Here is a 22,409-nt window from a genome sequence, read left to right as displayed (position 1 = left end):
TTTGGGAGATCAGGGGGGCGTTTGGGGGGTCAGGGGGGCGTTTTGGGGGTCATAGAGATGTGTTTGGGGGGTCAGGGAGTTGTTTAGGGGGTCAGGGAGGTGTTTGAGGGAGCCTGGGATATGTTTGGGGGGGTCAGGGACAAATCTGGGGGAGTTAGGGACATGTCAGGTGATCAGGGATGGGTTTGGGGGCGTCAGGAAGACATTTGGGGGGCTCAGGGACACGTTAGGGGGGGTTGGGGACACATCTGACCCCACCCCGGGACCCCCCAAAACCTGCCCAGCCCCACCAATAAACAATACAAGGGGTGGGTTAAGCCCCGCCCTCTACAGGTTAGGCCACACCTCTTTTGCTAAGCCCCACCCACTCCTGTTAGACCACGCCCCTTCAAACAAGCCCCACCCACTCTGGGTTAGGCCACACCCCCTTCTGCCAAGCCCTACCCAGTCTGGGTTAGTGCACGTCCCCTTTTGTTAAGCCACGCCCGTTTCCCACCAGGCCACGCCCCTTTCCCTTCAAGCCCCGCCCAGCCCAGCCTAAGCCCCGCCCCCATCACCTCTTTTGGGGTCGGGGTCCCCCGGGCGCTCCTTGGGCTCCTCCTCCGGGGCCTTCTCGTCGCCCTTGTCCAGCCCCGGAGCCTTCTCGGCATCGGCCCCTGAGCCGCGACGGGTTTGGGGTTGGAATTTGGGGTTTTGGGGCTTTGGGGGTTTTTAGGGTTTTCCAGGGGTTTGGACATTTTGGGGGTTTTGGGGTTTTCCAGGGGTTTGGGGTTTTTGGGATTTCTGGTTTTTGGAATTTGGGGTTTTGGGGTTTCCCAGGGATTTAAGGTTTTTGGGGTTTTCCAGGAGTTTGGGGTTTTTGGGGTTTTCCAGGGATTTGGGGCTTTTAGGATTTGAGGGTTCTGGGATTTGGGGTTTTCCAAAGATTTAGGGTTTTGGGGATTTGGGTTTTCTTGAGATTCTGGGGTTTTCCTGGGATTTCGGGGTTTTGGGGGTTTGGGGTTTTCCAGGGATTTGGGGCTTTTGGGATTTGAGGGTTCTGGGATTTGGGGTTTTTCAAGGATTTAGGGTTTTTGAGATTTGGGGTTTCTGGGATTTGTGGGGATCTGGGATTTGGGGTTTCTGGGATTTGTAATTTTTGGGATTTGAGGTTGTGGGGTTTGAGGTTTTCTAGGGGTTTGGGGCTTTTCGGGATTTCAGGTCTAGGGTTTTTGAGATTTGGAGATTTTGGGGGTTTTGGGATTTGGGGTTTTCCAGGGATTTGGGGTTCTGGGATTTGGGGTTCCCAGGATTTGGGGTACCCAGGATTTGGGGTTTCTGGGATTTGGTGTTTTTGGGATTTGAGGTTTCTGGGATTTGGGTTTTTTAGGATTTGAGGTTTCTGGGATTTGATGTTTCCAGGATTTGGGGTTTCTGGGATTTGGGTTTTTTGGGGTTTCTGGGATTTGGGGTTCCCAGGATTTGGGGCTTTTGGGGTTCCCAGAATTTGGGGTTTCTGGGATTTGGGGTTTTTGGAGTATCCAGGATTTGGGGTTTTCAGGGTTTAGGGTTTTTGGGGTTTCGGGGGTCTCACCTGGCCGCTCCTCGCGGGCCGGGGGCCCTTCGGCCTCGGGGTCCCTGTGGCCGGGTCCCTCCTCCTCCTCCCCCTTGCGGGGCCCTTCGGCCTCGCTGCCATCGCCCGGTGACGGCGGCACCTCGGGGACGGGGGGCTGTGGGACACGAGGGGCTGTCACCCTCGGGGTCCCCATCCATGGGGACATCACCCCTGAGAGTGACAGGGACAGGGATGGGGACAGGGACAGGAGGGTGGGGACAGCGTTGGGGACAGTTGGGGACAAGGACGGGGACAGCCAGGACACAGCTGGGGACAGGGATGGGAAGGAGTTGGGGACAAGGAGAACGTGACAGGGAGGACATGCTGGGGACAGGGACAGGGTTGGGGACAGGGACATGGTGGGGACAGGGACTGGGTTGGGGACAGCTGTGTCACTCACATCTGTCTCCATCTTCTCAGGGCCTTTGGGCTCCTTCTCGTCCCTGGTGTCACCCTCGTCCCTGTCCGGGGGTGGCCCTGGCCCGTCCCCGCGCTCGCTGGGCGCCGGCGTGGCTGGGGACAGGGGACGTCAGCACATCGCTCCCCATCCTGTCCCCATGTCCCCATCCTGTCCCCATCCCTGTCCCTCTGTCCCCATCCCCATGTCCCCTGTCCCCATCCCCGTCCCCATGTCCCCGTCCCCATGTCCCCTGTCCCCATCATGTCCCCATCCCGTGTCCCTCCCATTGTGTCCCCACCCCTGTCCCCATGTCCCCAGCCGTGTCTCCATCCCTGTCCTCCTGTCCCCATACCTGTCCCCATGTCCCCATACATGTCCTCAGCTATGCCCCCATCCATGTCCCCATGTCCCCAGGCGTGTCCCCATCCCTGTCCCCATCCCTGTGTCCCCATCCCTGTCCCCATGTCCCCTCCATTGTGTCCCCATGCCCCTGTCCCCATCCCTGTCCCTCTGTCCCCAGCCCTGTCCCCATCCCTGTCCCTCTGTCCCCAGCCGTGTCCCCACCCCTGTCCCCGTGTCCCCACCCATGTCCCCAACCATGTTTCCCTCTCCCCATCCCAGTCCCCCCATCCCCTGTCCCCGTCCCTGTCTCCGTGTCCCCCCCATTGTGTCCCCCCATTGTGTCCCCATTGTGTCCCCACCCCTGTCCCCATTGTGTCCCCCCATGTCCCCCCGTGTTGGTTACCGGGCGTGGGGGGCGCGGGGCTGGGGGGGCCGCTCTGCTCGGGGCTGGGGGGGCCGGTCTTGGCGGGGGAGGAGGCGCGGGACGAGCGCTTGGAGTCGGCGCTGGGCTCGGGGGCCAGCTCGGGCAGGGACCAGCGCCCGTTGATGTGCTCGAACTCCTGCACCTGCACAGGGGACATGGGGAGGTCAGGGAACCCCAAAAACCCCGAGAATCCACCCCAAAAACCTCAAAAACCCCGAAAATCCACCCCTAAAACCTCAAAAACCCTGAAAATCCCACCCCAAAACATCCCCAGGGCCCAGCTCGGGCAGGGACCAGCGCCCGTTGATGTGCTCCAACTCCTGCACCTGCACAGGGCACATGGAGGGGTCAGGGAACCCCAAAAACTCAAAAAATCCACCCCAAAAACCTCAAAACCCCCAAAAATCCACCCCAAAAACCCTAAAAACTGACCCTAAACCCCTTAAAAACCAACCCCAAAAAGGGACCCTAAAAGCCCCCAGAGGAGCAGCTTGGGGGCACTCCAAAAACTGACCCAGGCTGTCCCCAGGGCTGTCCCCAGGTGTCCAGCCTGTCCCCAGGTGTCCCTGGCTGTCCCTGGCTGTCCCTGGCTGTCCCCAGGGCTGTCCCCAGGTGTCCCTGTCTGTCCCAGGTGTGTCCCCAGGTATCCCTGGGTATCCCAGGGCTGTTCCCAGGGCTGACTCTGGCTGTCCCCAGGGGTGCCCCAGGTGTGTCCCCATCCTGTCCCCAGGTGTCCCCAGGGGTGCCCCAGGTGTGTCCCCAGCCTGTCCCCAGGTGTCCCTGGCTGTCTCAGGGGTGTCCCAGGTGTCCCCAGGTGTCCCCGTACCTTTTTCTTGACGAGGGACATGACTCCGATGCGGGTCAGCACCTGCTGCCGGCTCAGCCCCTCCCTGGGGACGCCGTCCGCGAACGTCTCGGAGCCGTCGGCGCCCGGCTCGCACAGGTGGCGCATGAACAGGGACACGTAGGCCCTGGGGACAGGGACAATGAACAGGGACAGCATGGACAGGGACACGTAGGCCCTGGGGACAGGGACAACGGGGACAGGGACAATGAACAGGGACACGTAGGCCCTGGGGACAGGGACAATGAACAGGGACAGCATGGACAGGGGACACGTAGGCCCTGGGGACAGGGACAATGAACAGGGACACGTAGGCCCTGGGACAGTGACAGTGACAACGGGGACAGGGACAGCATGGACAGGGACATGTAGGCCCTGGGGACAGGGACAATGGGGACAATGAACAGGGACAGTGACAATGGGGACAATGAACAGGGACAACGTAGGCCCTGGGGACAGTGACAATGAACAGGGACACGTAGGCCCTGGGGACAGTGACAATGGGGACAATGGGGACCATGAACAGGGACACGTAGGCCCTGGGGACAGTGACAGTGGGGACAGGGACAGCATGAACAGGGACACGTAGGCCCTGGGGACAAGGGACAGTGACAATGGGGACAAGGAGAGCATGAACAGGGACACGTAGGCCCTGGGGACAGTGACAATGGGGACAATGAACAGGGACACGTAGGCCCTGGGGACAAGGGACAGTGACAATGGGGACAAGGACAGCATGAACAGGGACACGTAGGCCCTGGGGACAGTGACAATGGGGACAATGAACAGGGACAGCATGGACAGGGACAGGAACAGCATGGACAGGGACACGTAGGCCCTGGGGACAAGGGACAGTGACAATGAACAGGGACAGCACGGACAGGGACAATGAACAGGGACACGTAGGCCTGGGGACAGCACTCAAGGCCACCGCCAGGCCACCACCCCTGCCTGTGCCACCACCCCTGCCTGTGCCACTGCCACTGCTTGTGCCACCCACTTGTGCCACCGCCTGTGCCACTGTCCCCTCCACCCGCACGCCCTGCCCCAAGGTCACTGTCCCCACAGATTCTGTCCCCAGGGTCCCTTGTCCCCATAGGTCACATCCCAGGGTCTTTGTCCCTTGTCCCCACAGATCTTGTCCCCAAGGTCCCTGTCCCCAAAGGCCCTAATCCTCTTGGTCCCTTGTCCCCGTAGATCCTGTCCACGGTGTCCCACGTGTCACTGATGTCCCCAATGACCCCGATGTCCCCGGTGTCCCAGTGTCTCCAATCCCCCAATGTCCCCATTGTCCCCATTGTCCCCACTGTCCCCATTGTCCCCACTGTCCCCAATATCCCCAGTGTCCCCCATGTCCCCAATGTCCCCAGTGTCCCCAATGTCCCCACTGTCCCCGCTGTCCCCGTGCCATCAGCCCGTCCCCCTCGTCACGGCGCCCGTGGGGCTGTGCCGGGGTCACACTGGGGACCAGGGACCTGCCACCGCTCTGGCGTCCCCTGGGCCACGCCCCGGCCCCCCGAGGGGACACGGGGACATCGGGGGTGGCTTTGTGTCGGCCTGAGGGGGACACGGCCTCGTCCGGGCCCCAGGAACACCGACAGCGACAGCGCTCGGCTGAGTAAGGGCTCATCATGTGGCACGGGGACACTGGGGACATTGGGGACAGTGGGGACAGTGGGGACATTGGGGACATCAAGAACATCAGGGACTTTGGGGACATCAGGGACATTGAGGTCATAGGGGATATGGGGGACATTGGGGAAATCAGGGGACATTGGGGATATTGGGACACTGGGGACATTGGAGACATTGAGGGCATTGGGGGACATTGGGGGATTGAGGGACAATGGGGACATCAGGGGACACGGGAACAATGGAGGGCATCAGGGGACATTGGGGACATTGGGGGACATTGGGGACATTGGGGACATAGGGCAATGGAGGGCACAGGGACATTGGGGGACATTGGGGGACGTTGAGGACATTGGGGTTAATGGGGGCATTGGGGGACATCGGGGACATTGCAGACATTGGGGGCACTGGGGGACACTGGGGACATCACCTATCCCCAATGCCACTGATGCCACCACCCATCCTTGATGCCACCACCCATCCTTGACACCACCATGTCCCCACAGATCCCGTGGCCTCCCCAGTGCCACCACCCCTCCCCGGTGTCCCCAGGTGTCCCCGTTGTCACCTACTTGAACTCCTTCTCGGTTTTGCCCCGCAGGTCCCTCACGAGCCACTGGGACGTGAAGGCGTCCTGGGGCGGCATCCCCCAGCGCATGACAGCGTTGAGGAAAGCCTTGCGCTGCCTCGTGTTGAACCCCAGCACCTGGGGGGGACACAGGGGACATTGGGGACACCGGGAGCTTTGGGGACAGTGGGGACAATGGGGACATTGGGGACATGGGTGACAGGGGACACTGCCATCATCCCCCAGCGCATGACGGCGTTGAGGAAAGCCTTGCGCTGCCTCGTGTTGAACCCCAGCACCTGGGGGGACATTTTGGGACATTGGGGACATCCGGAGCTTTGGGGACAGTGGGGACACCGGGGACATCGGGAGCTTTGGGGACACCGGGGACAATGGGGACATTGGGGCCATTGAGGGGACACTGGGGACATTGAGGGGACACTAGGGACATTGGGGACATCGAGGGGACACTAGGGACATTGGGAACATTGGGGGCATCGAGGGACACTAAGGACTTTGGGGACACTGGGGGCATTGGGGACATCGAGGGGACACTAGGGACTTTGGGGACACTGGGGACATTGGGGACTTTGGGGACACTGGGGACTTTGGGGACACTGGGGACATTGGCTCCAGGTGACCCCTGACCCTCTGATTTGGGGACCCAGGTGCTGAGGGGTCACTCAGGTGTCCGAGCCCCACGTGGAGGTGAGCCAGGTGGCCCCAGGATGTCCCCTGGATGTCCCCATTGTCCCCGGGGGTGTCCCCAGGATGTCCCCTGGATGTCCCCACTGTCCCCGGGGGTGTCCCCTGGATGTCCCCACTGTCCCCGGGGGTGTCCCCCCTGTCCCCTCACCTCGATGTTGCCCGCCCACGCGGGCCAGCAGTGGGGGGAGGGGTTTGTCCTTTTGTCCTTCTCGTTCCGCAGCTGCCGCTTGGACTGACGCCGGCCTGGGGGAGGGGAGGGGTCAGCACCCCCCCATGGCACCCTGACCCCCCTTGGGGACACCCCGAGCCCCCCAATGGCACCCTGACCCCCCTTGGGGACACCCAAATCCTTCCTTGGGGACACCCTGATCCCCCAGTGGCACCCTAACCCCCCTTGGGGACACCCAAATCCTTCCTTGGGGACACCCTGATCCCCCAGTGGCACCCTGACCCCCCCTTGGGGACACCCAAATCCTTCCTTGGGGACACCCTGATCCCCCAGTGGCACCCTGACCCCCCCTTGGGGACACCCTGAGCCCCCAATGGCACCCTGACCCCCCTTGGGGACACCCAAATCCTTCCTTGGGGACACCCTGACCCCCCCCCATGGCACCCTGACGCCCCTTGGGGACACCCTGAGCCCCCAGTGGCCCCCTGACCCCTCCTTGGGACACTCTGACCCCCCCAATGACACCCTGACCCCCCTTGGGGACCCTGACCCCACTTGGGGACACCTTGACCCCTCTTGGGGACACCCTGACCCCTTTGGTGACTCCCAATCCCCATTGGGGACACCCAGACCCCCTTGGGGACACTCTGAGCCATTCTGGCCCACCCAACCTCCCCTCTGGTGACACCCAGACCCCCCTGGGGACACCCTGATCCACCTTGGTGACACCCTGACCCCTTTGGGGACACTGTGACCCCCCACCCCGGGGTCCCTCACCCTCGGGCCGCTCGTCGAAGTCCTCGTCCTCCTCCTCGGAGCCCACCGAGTACTCGGACTGGTTATCTGGGGACACGGGGGGGACACTCAGTGACAGCCCAGCACGTGTCAGGGCCACCCAGTGCCACCCCAGTGTGTCCCAGTCCCTCCCAATCCCATCCCAGTGTATCCCAGTCCCTCCCAATCCCATCCCAGTATATCCCAGTCCATCCCAGTGCCCACCTTGGTCCTCCTGGGCAGCGTCGTTGCAGTTGCCCTGCTTGCGCACGTGCTTGCCCTTGCCCAGGTTCCATCCCAGTGCCTCCCAGTCCCTCCCAGTGCCATCCCAGTGTATCCCAGTCCATCCCAGTGCCATCCCAGTGTATCCCAGTCCCTCCCAATCCCATCCCAGTATATCCCAGTCCATCCCAGTGCCCACCTTGGTCCTCCTGGGCAGCTTCGTCGTAGTTGCCCTGCTTGTGCATGCCCTTGCCCTTGCCCAGGTTCCATCCCAGTGCCTCCCAGTCCCTCCCAGTGCCATCCCAGTGTATCCCAGTCCATCCCAGTGCCATCCCAGTGTATCCCAGTCCCTCCCAATCCCATCCCAGTATATCCCAGTCCATCCAGTGCCCACCTTGGTCCTCCTGGGCAGCGTCGTCGTAGTTGCCCTGCTTGCGCACGCGCTTGCCCTTGCCCAGGTTCCATCCCAGTGCCATCCCAGTCCCTCCCAGTGCCATCCCAGTGTATCCCAGTGCCATCCCAGTGTATCCCAGTCCATCCCAGTGCCATCCCAGTCCCTCCCAGTCCATCCCAGTGCCCACCTTGGTCCTCCTGGGCGGCGTCGTTGTAGTTGACCTGCTTGCGCACGCGCTTGCCCTTGCCCAGGTTGCGGGCCAGGTCCTCCTGCTGCTGCTCGTAGTGGTGCCTCAGCAGCTTCTCCCAGTAGTCGGGGTCCACGTTCTCCTCCTGCTTGATGATCTCCCGCTCGATCTCCTCGATCTGCCGGACACGCGGGGTCACTCGGGGTCACCCGGGGTCACCCGGGGTCACCCAGGGGTCAGTGCCCTGTTGGTCAGCGCTGGGGACAGTGTGCCCAGCACTGCTGTCCCTGTCCTTGGTGTCTCCAGCATCATAATCATCATCATCTCCATCATCTTCATCATCATCATCTCAGTCATCTCCACCATCTCCATCACCATCACCATCTCTATCATCTCCATTGTCCCCAACTCCATTATCCCATTGTCCCCATCCCACTATCCCCAATCCTACTGTCCCCATCCCACTGTCCTTGTCCCATTGTCTCCATCCCACTGTCCCCTCATGTCCCCAGTGTCCCCAGCACACCTTGTCCTCCTCCCTGACGACGTACTGGGCCACCTTGAAGGAGCTCAGGTGCTCATGCATCCTCGCCCTGCCCATGTGCCTATGTATCCCCATTGTCCCTGTCCAATTGTCCCCAATCCCATTTTTCCCATCCCATTGTCCCCATCTCATTGTCCCCGTCCCAGTGTCCCCACTGTCCCCATCCCAGTGTCCCCAGTGTCCCCAGCACACCTTGTCCTCCTCCCTGACGACGTACTGGGCCACCTTGAAGGAGCTCAGGTACTCGTTCATGTTCTGCACGTCGGCGTCGTCGGTGGCGTCCTGGTTGCGGTCCAGCAGCCGCGCGATGGCCTCGTTGTCGTAGTGGATGACGCTGCTGTCCTCCTCCTTGTTGTCCCCTGCGTGTGGCCACGCCGTGTCACACGTGCTGGGACACGGCTGGACACGGCCACGTGTGCTGGGACACGGCCGGATGCGCTCCAAGGTGATGTGACACGGTTTTTGTCACATCCCAACATGGCCCAACATGGCTGTGTCACATCCCAACATGGCCCAGCAGGGCTTTGTCACATCCCAAGGTGATGGGACAGTTTTGTCACACCCCAACATGGCCCAACATGGCCCAGTCCAGCCCAGCATGGCCCAGTCCAACCCAACACGGCCCAGTCCAGCCCAACATGGTCCAACATAACCCAGTCCAACCCAACAGAGCCCAGTCCAGCCCAGCAGGGCCCAGTCCAACCCAACACAACCCAATATGACCTAGTCCAGCCCAGCATGACCCATCCCATCCCACCCCATGGATCCCATCCCGTCCCAGGTGTTCCTCACCCATCCCAGAGGTTTTTCTCCATCCCACCCCATGGATCCCACCCCATCCCATCCCATGGGTCCCATTCCATGGGTCCCACCCCATCCCAGATGTTCCTCACCCATCCCAGAGGTTTTTCTCCACCCCACCCCATGGATCCCACCCCATCCCATCCCATGGGTCCCATTCCATGGGTCCCATTCCATGGATCCCACCCCATCCCAGATGTTCCTCACCCATCCCAGAGGTTTTTCTCCATCCCACCCTATGGATCCCACCCCACGGATCCCACCCCACCCCATGGATCCCACCCCACCCCATGGATCCCACCCCACGGATCCCACCCCACGGATCCCACCCCACCCCATGGATCCCACCCCACCCCACGCCATGCCCACCCTCGTTCTCGTCCTTGAAGAGCTCCTCGGTGCCGAACTTGAGGATGTCGTCGAGCTCCTGCTTGGACATGGAGCCGGCCTTGGAGCCCAGCCCCGGGCGCACCACCAGGTGCGTCAGCATCATCTTGCGCTTGGCCACCTGCGTGATCCGCTCCTCCACCGAGGCCCGCGTCACGAAGCGGTAAATCATCACCTTGTTGGCCTGGCCGATGCGGTGGGCGCGGCTGAACGCCTGAAAGGGAGGGGACGTGGTGGGGACATGGTGGGGACAGCGTGGGGACAGGCCAGGGACATGACAGATGGGATGGGGACACACCCTGGCCAATGCGGTGGGCGCAGCTGAACGCCTGAAAGGGAGGGGACGTGGTGGGGACATGGTGGGGACAGGCCAGGGACATGAGGGGACAGGCCAGCACACACCAGGGGCATGACAGATAGTATGGGGACACACCATGGCCGATGCGGTGGGTGCGGCTGAACGCCTGAAAGGGAGGGGACAGCGTGGGGACAGCGTGGGGACACACCAGGGGCATGACAGATGGGATGGGGACACACCCTGGCCAATGCGGTGGGCGCGGCTGAACGCCTGAGAGGGAGGGGACGTGGTGGGGACATGGTGGGGACAGTGTGGGGACAGCGTGGGGACATGAGGGGACACACCATGGCCGATGCGGTGGGCGCGGCTGAACACCTGAGAGGGAGGGGACATGGTGGGGACATGGTGGGGACACACCAGGGGCATGACAGATAGTACAGGGACACACCATGGCCAATGTGATGGGCACAGCTGAACACCTGAGAGAGAGGGGACAGGTCAGGGACAGCATGGGGACAGCATGGGGACACACCAGAGACACAGGGGACAGGTCAGATGGGATGGGGACACACCAGGGACACAAGGGGACATCCTGACCAATGCGGTGAGCCCGGCTCTAGGCCGGCAGGGACAGGGACATCATGGGGACAGGTCAAGGACATCATGGGGACATCATGGGGACACCTCAGGGACTTGGAAAAAAGGGGACACAGGGACCTAGGGAGGGTGACACTGGCCAGGTGACATGGCTGAGCAGGTGCCAGTGCCCAGGTGTGTGACACCGGCCAGGTGACAATGCCCAGGTGCCCGGTTCTGGGGATGGCACTGGCCAGGTGACAATGCCCAGGTGCCCGGTTCCGGGGATGGCATTGCACAGGTGCCAGTGCCCAGGTGCCCACCTGGATGTCGTTGTGGGGGTTCCAGTCCGAGTCGAAGATCACCACCGTGTCGGCCGTCGCCAGGTTGATGCCGAGGCCCCCGGCCCGCGTCGACAGCAGGAAACAGAACTGCTGCGCCCCCGGCGCTGCCCCCCCGGCGTCAGTGACGGACCCAAACCACCCCGAATTCACCCCAAAACCACCCCAAAACCACCCTCACTGCTGCGCCCCCGGCGCTGCCCCCCCGGCGTCAGTGACGGACCCAAAACACCCCAAATTCACCCCAAAACCACCCCAAAAACACCCCCTCAGCGCTGCCCCCCAGCGTTAGTGACGGACCCAAACCGCCCCGAATTCACCCCAAAAACACCTGAACTCCCTGTCACTGTCCCCATCCTCTGTCCCATTTCCTGTCCCCGTCACTGTCATTGTCTCCTGTCCCTGTCCCCTGTCCCCTCTCCCTATTCCTGTCCCCTGTGCCTGTCATTGTCCCCTGTTGCCATCCCTGTCCCCTGTCCCCATCCCGTGTCCCCTGTCCCTGTCTCCTGTTCCCTGTCCCCATCCTGTCCCTGTCATTGTCCCCTGTCCCCTGTCCCTGTCCCCGTCGCTACCGTTGAAGCGGTCGATGGCCTCCTGCCGCAGGGCCCCGCTCCATCCCCTGTCCCATCCCTGTCCATGTCACCTGTCCCTGTCCCTGTCCCCCTGTCCCCGTGTCCCCTGTCATTGTCCCATGTCCCCATCCCTATCCCCATTGCTGTCACCCTGTCCCTGTCATTGTCCCCTGTCCCCGTCCCTGTCCCCGTCGGTACCGTTGAAGCGGTCGATGGCCTCCTGCCGCAGGGCCCCGGTGATGCCGCCGTCGATGCGCTCGTACTTGTAGCCCTCGTAGTCCAGGAAATCCTCCAGCAGGTCCAGCATCTTGGTCATCTGTGAGCACTGGTCAGACTGGGAGCCACTGGAGCCACTGGGAGGGACTGGGGAGCCTGTACTGGGCACACTGGGAGGGACTGGGGAGCCACTGGGAGGGACTGGGGAGCCTGTACTGGGCACACTGGGAGCCACTGGGAGGGACTGGGAGGGACTGGGGAGCCTGTACTGGGCACACTGGGAGGGACTGGGAGGGACTGGGAGGGACTGGGGAGCCTGTACTGGGCACACTGGGAGCCACTGGGAGGGACTGGGAGAGACTGGGAGGGACTGGGGAGCCTGTACTGGGCACACTGGGAGGGACTGGGAGGGACTGGGAGGGACTGGGGAGCCTGTACTGGGCACACTGGGAGGGACTGGGAGGGACTGGGGAGCCTGTACTGGGCACACTGGGAGCCACTGGGAGGGACTGGGGAGCCTGTACTGGGCACACTGGGAGAGCCCATACTGGGCAGACTGGGGTGGATTTGGGGTATTTTGGGGTCCCAGCTGTGAGAAGATGAGCACGCGGTGGTTCTGGGGGTGGGTTTGGGGTATTTCAGGGATATTTTGGGGTAGTTTTGGGGAGTTTTGGGGTCCCAGATGTGAGAAGATGAGCACGCGGTGGTTCTGGGGGGATTTTGGGTGGTTTTAGGGATATTTAGGGACATTTTGGGGTGGTTTGGGGTCCCACCTGTGAGAAGATGAGCACGCGGTGGTTCTGGGGTGGGTTTGGGGTATTTCAGGGATATTTAGGGACATTTTGGGGTGGTTTGGGGTCCCACCTGTGAGAAGATGAGCACGCGGTGGTTCTGCTCCTTCAGCTTGCGCAGCATCTTCTGCAGCAGCAGCAGCTTCCCCGAGGCCTTGATCAGCGCCCCGCCCTCGTAGGCGCCGCTCGGCAGCTTCGGGGACTCCTGGGGACAGGGACACCGCCAGGTCACCCATGGGGACACCGCCAGGTCACCCACAGGGACATCGCCAGGTCACCCACGGGGACATCACCATGGGGACATCGCCAGGTCACCCACGGGGACATCACCCATGGAACATCACCCACAGGGACATCGCCAGGTCACCCATGGGGACACTGACAGGTCACCCACAGGGGACACCACCATAGGGACATCACCCACGGGGACAGGTGTCCCCCCACGATCTCCATGTCCCTCCACGCTCCTCCACCCATGTCCCTCTGTCCTTGCCATGTCACTCCAACCCCTTCTTGTCCCCACATCCCTCCGTGTCCCCAAGTTCACCAGCCTACATCCCTGTGTCCCCTCCCTGTCCCCATGTCCCCTCCATGTCCCTCCATGTCCCCATGTCCCACATCCCTGTGTCCCCTCCCTGTCCCCATGTCCCCTCCATGTCCCTCCATGTCCCACATCCCTGTGTCCCCTCCCTGTCCCCATGTCCCCTCCCTGTCCCTCCATGTCCCCTCCATGTCCCTCCATGTCCCCATGTCCCACATCCTTTTAACCCCTCCCTGTCCCCATGTCCCCCATGGCCCCTGGCTGTCCCCATGTCCCTGATGTCCCCATGTCCCCCCACACCTCTGGCCGTCCCTGTGTCCCTGCTGTGCCCGTGTCCCCAGGTCCCCAGTGTCCCTGGTGTCCCCAGTGTCCCCTCACACCCCCTCCGTGTCCCCATGTCCTCGGTGTCCCCATGTCCCTCCACACCCCTGGGTGTCCCCACATCCCCACACACCCCCTAGCCGTCCCCATGTCCCCCCACAACCCCCGGTGTCCCCCCCGTGTCCCCATTGTCCCCATGTCCTTGGTGTCCCCATATCCCCCCACACCCCCAGCTGTCCCCATGTCCCTGGTGCCCCTGGTGCCCCCGTGTCCCCCCACACCCCCCTTGGTGTCCCATATCCCCCCACACCCCCAGCTGTCCCCATGTCCCTGGTGCCCCTGTGTCCCCCCACACCCCCCTTGGTGTCCCTGGTGCCCCCGTGTCCTTCCATGTCTCCGGCTGTCCCCGTGTCCCCACGTGTCCCCGCTGTCCCCACGTGTCCCCGCTGTCCCCACGTCCCCCCACACCCCCCGGTGTCCCCCCGTGTCCCGCTGTCCCCAAGCGCCCACCATGGCGGCCACGGGGAACAGGTAGGGGTGGTTGCAGCACTTCTTGAGGTCCATCATGATGTTGAGCAGCGACACCTGGTTGCCGCCGCCGCGCGAGTTGAGCGCCTCGAAGTTCCTCGTCAGGATGTACTTGTAGTACTTCCTGCGGGGACAGCGGTGCCACCGGCCGCTCTGGGGACACCGCGGTGGCACTGGCAGGGCCGGGGGGGACGGCGCCCGGGGCGGGGGACAGCGGGGGCTCACTTCTGCATGGGGCTGAGCTCCACGCGCACGATCAGCTCCGTCTTGGCCGGCATGTTCTTGAAGACGTCGGCCTTGAGGCGCCGCAGCATGTGGGGGCCCAGCAGGTCGTGGAGCTTCTTGATCTGGTCCTCCTTGGAGATGTCGGCAAACTCCTCCAGGAACCCCTCCAGGTTACTGGGGACACGGGGGACACGGGGACAGGGTCAGTGTGGGGACATGGGGACATGGAGGGACACAGGAACCCCTCCAGGTTACTGGGGACATGGGGGACATGGGGACAGGGTCAGTGTGGGGACATGGGGACATGGAGGGACACAGGAACCCCTCCAGGTTACTGGGACACGGGGACAGGGTCAGCGTGGGGACATGGAGGGGACATGGAGGGACACAGGAACCCCTCCAGGTTACTGGGGACACGGGGACAGGGTCAGTGTGGGGACATGGGGACATGGAGGGGACACAGGAACCCCTCCAGGTTACTGGGGACACGGGGGACACGGGGACAGGGTCAGTGTGGGGACATGGGGACATGGAGGGACACAGGAACCCCTCCAGGTTACTGGGGACACAGGGACAGGGTCAGTGTGGGGACATGGAGGGGACATGGAGGGACACAGGAACCCCTCCAGGTTACTGGGGACACGGGGACAGGGTCAGTGTGGGGACATGGAGGGGACATGGAGGGACACAGGAACACTGATCTGGTCCTCCTTGGAGATGTCAGCAAACTCCTCCAGGTTACTGGGGACATGGGGGACATGGGGACAGGGTCAGTGTGGGGACATGGGGACATGGAGAGATGGTATGGAGGGGACACAGGAACCCCTCCAGGTTACTGGGGACACGGGGACAGGGTCAGTGTGGGGACATGGGGGGACACAGGAACCCCTCCAGGTTACTGGGACACGGGGGACACGGGGACAGGGTCAGTGTGGGGACATGGGGACATGGGGGGACATGGAGGGGACACAGGAGGTGACACAGGTGACACACAGGTGACAGTGACTCACTTGAACCTCTCGGGGGTCAGGAAGTTGAGCAGGTGGAACAGCTCCTCCAGGTTGTTCTGCAGCGGGGTCCCCGTCAGCAGCAGCTTGTGCTCGATCTTGTACCCGTTCAGCACCCGGAAAAACTGCGGGGACACGGCTCAGACACCCCAAAATACACCCGGGCACCCCCAGATACACCTGGGCACCCCAAAATAAACCTGGCACCCCCAGATACACCTGGGCACCCCAAAATACACCTGGGTACCCCAAAATACACCTGGGCACCCCCAGAGACACCTGGGCACCCCTGATTCCCCGGAAAAACTGCGGGGACACGGCTCAGACACCCCAAAATACACCTGGGCACCCCCAGAGACACCTGGGGCACCCTGAAACACACCTGGGCACCCCTGATCCCCCGGAAAAACTGCGGGGACACGGCTCAGACACCCAAAATACACCTGGGCACGCCAAAATACACCTGGGGCACCCCCAGATACACCTGGGCACCCCTGATCCCCCGGAAAAACTGCGGGGACACGGCTCAGACACCCCAAAATAAACCTGGGATACCCCAAAATATACCTGGGCACCCCGTCAGACACCCCAAAAACACCTGGGCACCCCAAAACCTGCCTGGGTACTCCCAGATACACCTGGGCATCCCCTGATCCCCCGGAAGAATTGCGGGGACACGGCTCAGACACCCCAAAATACACCTGGGGCACCCCAAAATACACCTGGGGCACCCCAAAACACACCAAGGCACCCCCAGATCCACCTGAGACACCCTGACATCCACCTGGGCACCCTCAAGGACCCTGAAATCAGGGATCCCTGGTTTTTGGGTGCCCTCAGCCCCATCCCCAGGTTTTGGGGTGCCCCCAGCCCCACACCCAGGTTTTGGGGTGCCCCCCACAGCCATGCCCGGTTTTTGGGGTGCCCCCCACCTTGGACTGGTTATTTTTGAGGTGGTGATCCTCGTCCACCACCAGGCAGGTACCCAACAATCCCCCAGCCCCATACCCAGTTTTTGGGTGCCCCCAGCCCCACGCCCGGTTTTTGGGGTGCCCCCAGCCCCGTGCCCGGTTTTTGGGGTGCCCCCCACCTTGGACTGGTTGTTCTTGAGCCGGTGGGCCTCGTCCACCACCAGGCAGGCCCAGCGGATGGAGCCCAGCGCCGCCTGGTCGATGGTGATCAGCTCGTAGGACGTGAGCAGAACGTGGAACTTCACCTGGGCCTCGCGCTGCGGGCACGGCCACGGGGTCAGCGGGAGCCCAAAACACCCCCGGCACCCCAAAACAGGGGAACAGCACACCCAGAACCCCAGAACGTGGAAACAGCACACCCAGAAACCCCAAAACCCCACCCAGAACCCCAGAACGTGGAAACAGCACACCCAGAAACCTCCAAACATCACCCAGAACCCCAAAACGTGGAAACAGCACACCCAGAACCCCCAAACCCCACCCAGAACCCAAAACGTGGAAACAGCACACCCAGAATGCCCAAAACATCACCCAGAACCCTGAAACATGGAAACAGCACACCCAGAAACCCCCAAACCCCACCCAGAACCCCAGAACGTGGAAACAGCACACCCAGAAACCCCCAAACCCCACCTAGAACCCCAGAACGTGGAAACAGCACACCCAGAAACCCCCAAACATCACCCAGAACCCCAAAACATGGAAACAGCACACCCAGAAACCCCCAAACATCACCCAGAGCCCCAGAACATGGAAACAGCACACCCAGAATGCCCCAAAACATCACCCAGAACCCCAAAATGTGGAAACAGCACACCCTGAACCCCAAAACATCACCCAGAACAACAAAACAGGCAAGTCCCATAGCGGACCCAAAGCATGGAAAAACACCACCCAGAGCCCCAAAACATGGAAACAGCACACCAGAAACCCCCAAACATCACCTAGAGCCCCAAAACATGGAAACAGCACACTCAGAAACCTCCAAACCCCACCCAGAAACCCCAAAACCCCACCCAGAACCCCAAAACGGGGCACAGCCCCATAGGGGACCCAAAACGTGGAAAAACCCCACCAGAACCCCAAATGACCCAAAGTGTCCAGGTGCCACCCCACTGTCCCCAGCTGTCCAGGTGCCACCCCCAGTGGGTCCATATGCCACCCCCAGGTGTCCCCCAGCTGTCTAGATGCCACCTCCAGATGTCCATGTGCCACCCCTATCTGGCCAGGCACCACCCTGCTGTCCTCCACCTGTCCAGATGCCACCCCAGGGGCCACCTGCAGCTGTCCAGCTGTCCCCGTGCCCCACCTTCATCTTGAAGTGTCCATGTACCACCCCACTGTCCCCAGGTGCCACCTCCAAGTGTCCCTGTATCACCCCACTGTCCCCCAGGTGCCACCCCCATCTGTCCAGATGCCACCCCAGATGTTCCCCAGCTGTCCATGTGCCACCCCCATCTGTCCAGACGCCACCCCAACTGTCCAGGTGCCACTCCAGGTGCCACCCCCATGTGTCCAGGTGCCACCCCCATCTGTCCAAGTGCCACCTTGCTGTCCCCCAGCTGTCCATGTGCCACCCCAGGTGCCACCCCCGGTGTCCCCGGGCCCCACCTTCATCTTGAAGTGTCCATGTACCACCCCATTGTCCCCCAGGTGCCACTCCCATCAGTCCAGGTGCCACCCTGGTGTCCCCGGTGTCCCACCTTCATCTTGAAGTGTCCATGTACCACCCCACTGTCCTCCCAAGTGCCACCCCCAGCTGTCCAGGTGCCACCCCCAGCTGTCCAGGTGTCCCCATGCCCCACCTTCATCTTGAAGTGTCCATATACCACCCCAGTGTCCCCCAGTGCCACCCCAGGTGCCACCCCGGTGTCCCCGGTGCCCCACCTTCATCTTGAAGGCCTTCTTGCCGCCCTTCATGGCGTTGTCGTCGAAGGAGAACTCGTTCTCGCGGATGATGGCCCGGCTGTCCTTGTCCCCCGTGTAGGTGACGACGTAGAACGCCGGGGCCCACATCTGGAACTCGCGCTCCCAGTTGATGATGGTGGAGAGCGGGCACTGACGAGGAACGGGCCCTTGGTGTGGCCCTGGGGGACACTGTGTCACACCACGGGGACAGCCTGGGGACACTGTGTCACACCATGGGGACAGGGGACATGGGACAGCCTGGGGACACTGTGTCACACCATGGGGACAGCCCTGGGGACGCTGTGTCACACCATGGGGACAGTCTGGGGACACTGTGTCACACCATGGGGACAGGGGGACACACGGGCACTGACGAGGAACGGGCCCTTGGTGTGGCCCTGGGGGACACTGTGTCACACCACGGGGACAGCCTGGGGACACTGTGTCACACCACGGGGACAGGGGACATGGGGACAGCCTGGGGACACTGTGTCACACCACGGGGACAGCCTGGGGACACTGTGTCACACCATGGGGACACCCTGGGGACACTGTGTCACACCATGGGGACAGGGGACATGGGGACAGCCTGGGGACACTGTGTCACACCACGGGGACAGCCTGGGGACACTGTGTCACACCATGGGGACAGGGGACATGGGGACAGCCTGGGGACACTGTGTCACACCATGGGGACACCCTGGGGACACTGTGTCACACCATGGGGACAGGGGACATGGGGACAGCCTGGGGACACTGTGTCACACCACGGGGACAGCCTGGGACACTGTGTCACACCATGGGGACACCCTGGGGACACTGTGTCACACCATGGGGACAGGGGACATGGGGACAGCCTGGGGACACTGTGTCACACCATGGGGACAGCCTGGGGACACTGTGTCACACCATGGGGACAGGGGACAGCCCTGGGGACACTGTGTCACACCACGGGGACAGGCCCTGAGGGACTTCAGAAGGGGCCACAGGTGCCCCCAGGCCCACGTGAGTGACCCCAGGCCCATGAGAGTGACCCCAGGCCCATGTGGATGACCCCAGTGACCATGTGGGTGCCCCAGCCCCACACAGGTGCCCTCAGAAGTGCCTCCAGGCCCACCTGGATGACCTTAGTGACCAGGCAGGTGCCCCCAGCCCCACGTGGGTGCCCCCAGCCGCACACAGGTGCCCTCACAGGTGCCCCGCAGGTGCCCTCACCTCCTTGTAGAGCGAGTAGAGGAAGACGATGTCTGGATGGTCTTGCCCAGCCCCATCTCGTCGGCCAGGATGGTGTCGGTGCTCTGCGCCCACGAGAAGCGCAGCCAGTTGAGCCCCTCCAGCTGGTACAGGTGCAGCGTGCCGCCCGTGGCCGTGATGAAGCGCGGCTGCGTCTCGTACTTCACCGTGGGCTGCGGGGACACGGCTGTCACCGGGGGGACACGCCACCACAGACACCCCAACATGAGGATGGAGGGGTCACAGGGGCTGGGTTTGGGGGGACACGGCTGTCACCGGGGGGACACGCCACCACAGACACCCCAAACAGGGATGGAGGTGTCACAGGGGCTGGGTTTGGGGGGACACGGCTGTCACCGGGGGGACACGCCACCACAGACACCCCAAACATGGGGATGGAGGTGTCACAGGGGCTGGGTTTGGGGGGACACGGCTGTCACCGGGGGGACACGCCACCACAGACACCCCAAACAGGGATGGAGGGGTCACAGGGACGGGGTTTGGGGGGACACGGCTGTCACCGGGGGGACACGCCACCACAGACACCCCAACATGGGGATGGAGGTGTCACAGGGGCTGGGTTTGGGGGGACACGGCTGTCACCGGGGGGACACGCCACCACAGACACCCCAACATGGGGATGGAGGGGTCACAGGGACTGAGGGACTGGGTTTGGGGGGACACGGCTGTCACCGGGGGGACACGCCACCACAGACACCCAAACAGGGATGCAGGGGTCACAGGGATCAGGGTGACTGGGTTTGGGGGGACACAGCTGTCACCGGGGGGACACGCCACCACAGACACCCCAAACAGGGATGGAGGGGTCACAGGGACTGGGTTTGGGGGACACGGCTGTCACCGGGGGGACACGCCACCACAGACAGCCCAAACAGGGATGCAGGGGTCACAGGGATCAGGGGAACTGGGTTTGGGGGAGACTCAGGGCACCCCAAAAATCCCCACAGAGCTGGAGGTGTCACAGGGCTCAGGTGTGTCACAGGAACTGGGTTTGGGGGGATTAAGGTGTTCGGGAATGTCCCCAAAGGCTCGCCCAGTTTTTGGGGTCCCCAGGTTTAGGATGCCCAGTTTTTGGGATCCCCAGTTTTTGGTGTCCCCAGTTTTTGGGGTGCCCGGGTTTCGGGTGACCAGTTTTGGGGTGCCTAATTTTGGGGTGCCCAGGTTTGGGTGTCCCCAGTTTTTGGGGTGCCCAGTTTTGGGTCCCCAGTTTTGGGGTGCTCAGTCTTTGGGATCCCCAGTTTTTGGGGATGCTCAGTTTTTGGGATGCCCAGTTTTTGGGGTGCCCAATTTTGGGATGCCCAGTTTTTGGGATGCCCAGTTTTTGGGGTGACTCACGTCGTTGGTGGGCGAGTCGGGGGGTCCCTCCCCCGGCGTCTCCTTCTTCTTCTTCTTGTAACGGCGCGGCTGGGCCGGGTCCTCGCCCATGAACACCTCCCTGGGGACACCGGGGACATTGGGGACACCGGGGGACACCAGGGGACACCGGGGGACATCAGGGGACACCCTGCAACCCAGTGTCCCTCCAGTGTCCCCAGTGTCCCCTCACCAGTGTTTCCAGCAGGCACATCCCTGTACCCCCAATCTCCCCAATGTCCCCAGTGTCGCCCCAGTGTCGCCCCAGTGTCCCCGGTGTCCCTCACCAGTGTTTCCAGCAGGCACATCCCTGTAACCCCGATGTCCCCAGTGTCCCCTCAGTGTCCCCAATGTCCCCAGTGTCCCTCACCAGTGTTTCCAGCAGGCACATCCCTGTAACCCCGATGTCCCCAGTGTCCCCTCAGTGTCCCCCAGTGTCCCCAATGTCCCCAGTGTCCCTCACTGGTGTTTCCAGTAGGCACACCCCTGTCCCCCCAATGTCCCCAGTGTCCCCTCAGTGTCCCCCCAGTGTCCCCAGTGTCCCTCACTGGTGTTTCCAGTAGGCACACCCCTGTAACCCCAATGTCCCCAATGTCCCCAATGTCCCTGCAGTGTCCCCAATGTCCCAGTGTCCCCTCACCGGTGTTTCCAGTAGGCACACCCCTGTACCCCCAATGTCCCCAGTGTCCCCTCAGTGTCCCCCAATGTCCCCAGTGTCCCCCCAGTGTCCCCAGGGTCCCTCACCGGTGTTTCCAGCAGGCACACCCCTGTAACCCCGATGTCCCTGCAGTGTCCCCAGTGTCCCCAGTGTCCTCTCACCAGTGTTTCCAGTAGGCACACCCCTGTGCCCCCAATGTCCCCAGTGTCCCCCAGTGTCCCAGTGTCCCTCACCGGTGTTTCCAGTACGCCAGCTTGTGCAGGTCGTAGTCGGGATGGGCATCTCGTCCTCCTCCCAGGTGGCCTGGTCGTAGGGCAGGTCCCGCCACTTCACCAGGTAGTGGTACTGCCCCTTGCGGTCCACGCTGCGCCACGGGCACCGCGTCACCCGCGGCACGGGGACACCGGGGGGACAGCCGGGGACACCGCGTCACCCAGGCATGGGGACACCGGGGAGACAGCCAGGGACAGCCAGGGGCACCACGTCACCCGCGGCACGGGGACACCGGGGGGACAGCCGGGACACCGCGTCACCCGCGGCACGGGGACAGCCAGGGACAGCCAGGGACAGCCAGGGGCACCGCGTCACCCGCGGCACGGGGACACCGGGGACACCGGGGGACAGCCAGGGGCACCGCGTCACCCAGGGCATGGGGACACCGGGGGGACAGCCGGGGACAGCCAGGGACAGCCAGGGGCACCGCGTCACCCGTGGCACGGGGACACCGGGGACACCGGGGGGACAGCCGGGACACCGCGTCACCCGCGGCACGGGGACAACACGGGGACACCAGGGGACAGCTGGGGACACCGCGTCACCCAGGGCACGGGGACAGAGGGGACAGCTGGGACAGCCAGGG

At 62.8% G+C, this 22,409-nt stretch overlaps 1 protein-coding gene across 1 annotated transcript in view; it reads right to left on the bottom strand.

Moving 5' to 3' along the window:
• The window catches only part of LOC134433127 (chromodomain-helicase-DNA-binding protein 3-like), a gene marked incomplete at its 5' end in the record, with an annotated part of 28,882 nt that extends 6,968 nt beyond the window's left edge, over nt 1-21,914 (bottom strand). Inside the window, 25 exon segments of the mRNA XM_063182009.1 lie at nt 558-656; nt 1,574-1,709; nt 1,995-2,107; nt 2,740-2,902; nt 3,587-3,731; nt 5,809-5,942; nt 6,661-6,755; nt 7,459-7,524; nt 8,259-8,436; nt 8,995-9,161; nt 9,973-10,204; nt 11,188-11,312; nt 11,976-12,093; nt 12,858-12,989; nt 14,157-14,298; nt 14,400-14,573; nt 15,410-15,531; nt 16,497-16,634; nt 18,265-18,435; nt 18,654-18,683; nt 19,501-19,529; nt 19,532-19,691; nt 20,875-20,974; nt 21,784-21,820; nt 21,823-21,914. Coding sequence (XP_063038079.1) covers nt 558-656; nt 1,574-1,709; nt 1,995-2,107; nt 2,740-2,902; nt 3,587-3,731; nt 5,809-5,942; nt 6,661-6,755; nt 7,459-7,524; nt 8,259-8,436; nt 8,995-9,161; nt 9,973-10,204; nt 11,188-11,312; nt 11,976-12,093; nt 12,858-12,989; nt 14,157-14,298; nt 14,400-14,573; nt 15,410-15,531; nt 16,497-16,634; nt 18,265-18,435; nt 18,654-18,683; nt 19,501-19,529; nt 19,532-19,691; nt 20,875-20,974; nt 21,784-21,820; nt 21,823-21,914 — 3,098 coding nt within the window.
• Between the last annotated feature and the right edge of the window lie 495 nt (nt 21,915-22,409).

The sequence above is a fragment of the Melospiza melodia genome, unplaced genomic scaffold, assembly GCF_035770615.1.
Source record: "Melospiza melodia melodia isolate bMelMel2 unplaced genomic scaffold, bMelMel2.pri scaffold_138, whole genome shotgun sequence".
In the NCBI taxonomy this organism is placed as follows: domain Eukaryota; kingdom Metazoa; phylum Chordata; class Aves; order Passeriformes; family Passerellidae; genus Melospiza; species Melospiza melodia.
The sequence above is the reverse complement of the archived record's forward strand: the minus strand, read 5'-3'. Positions and strand labels throughout refer to the sequence as shown.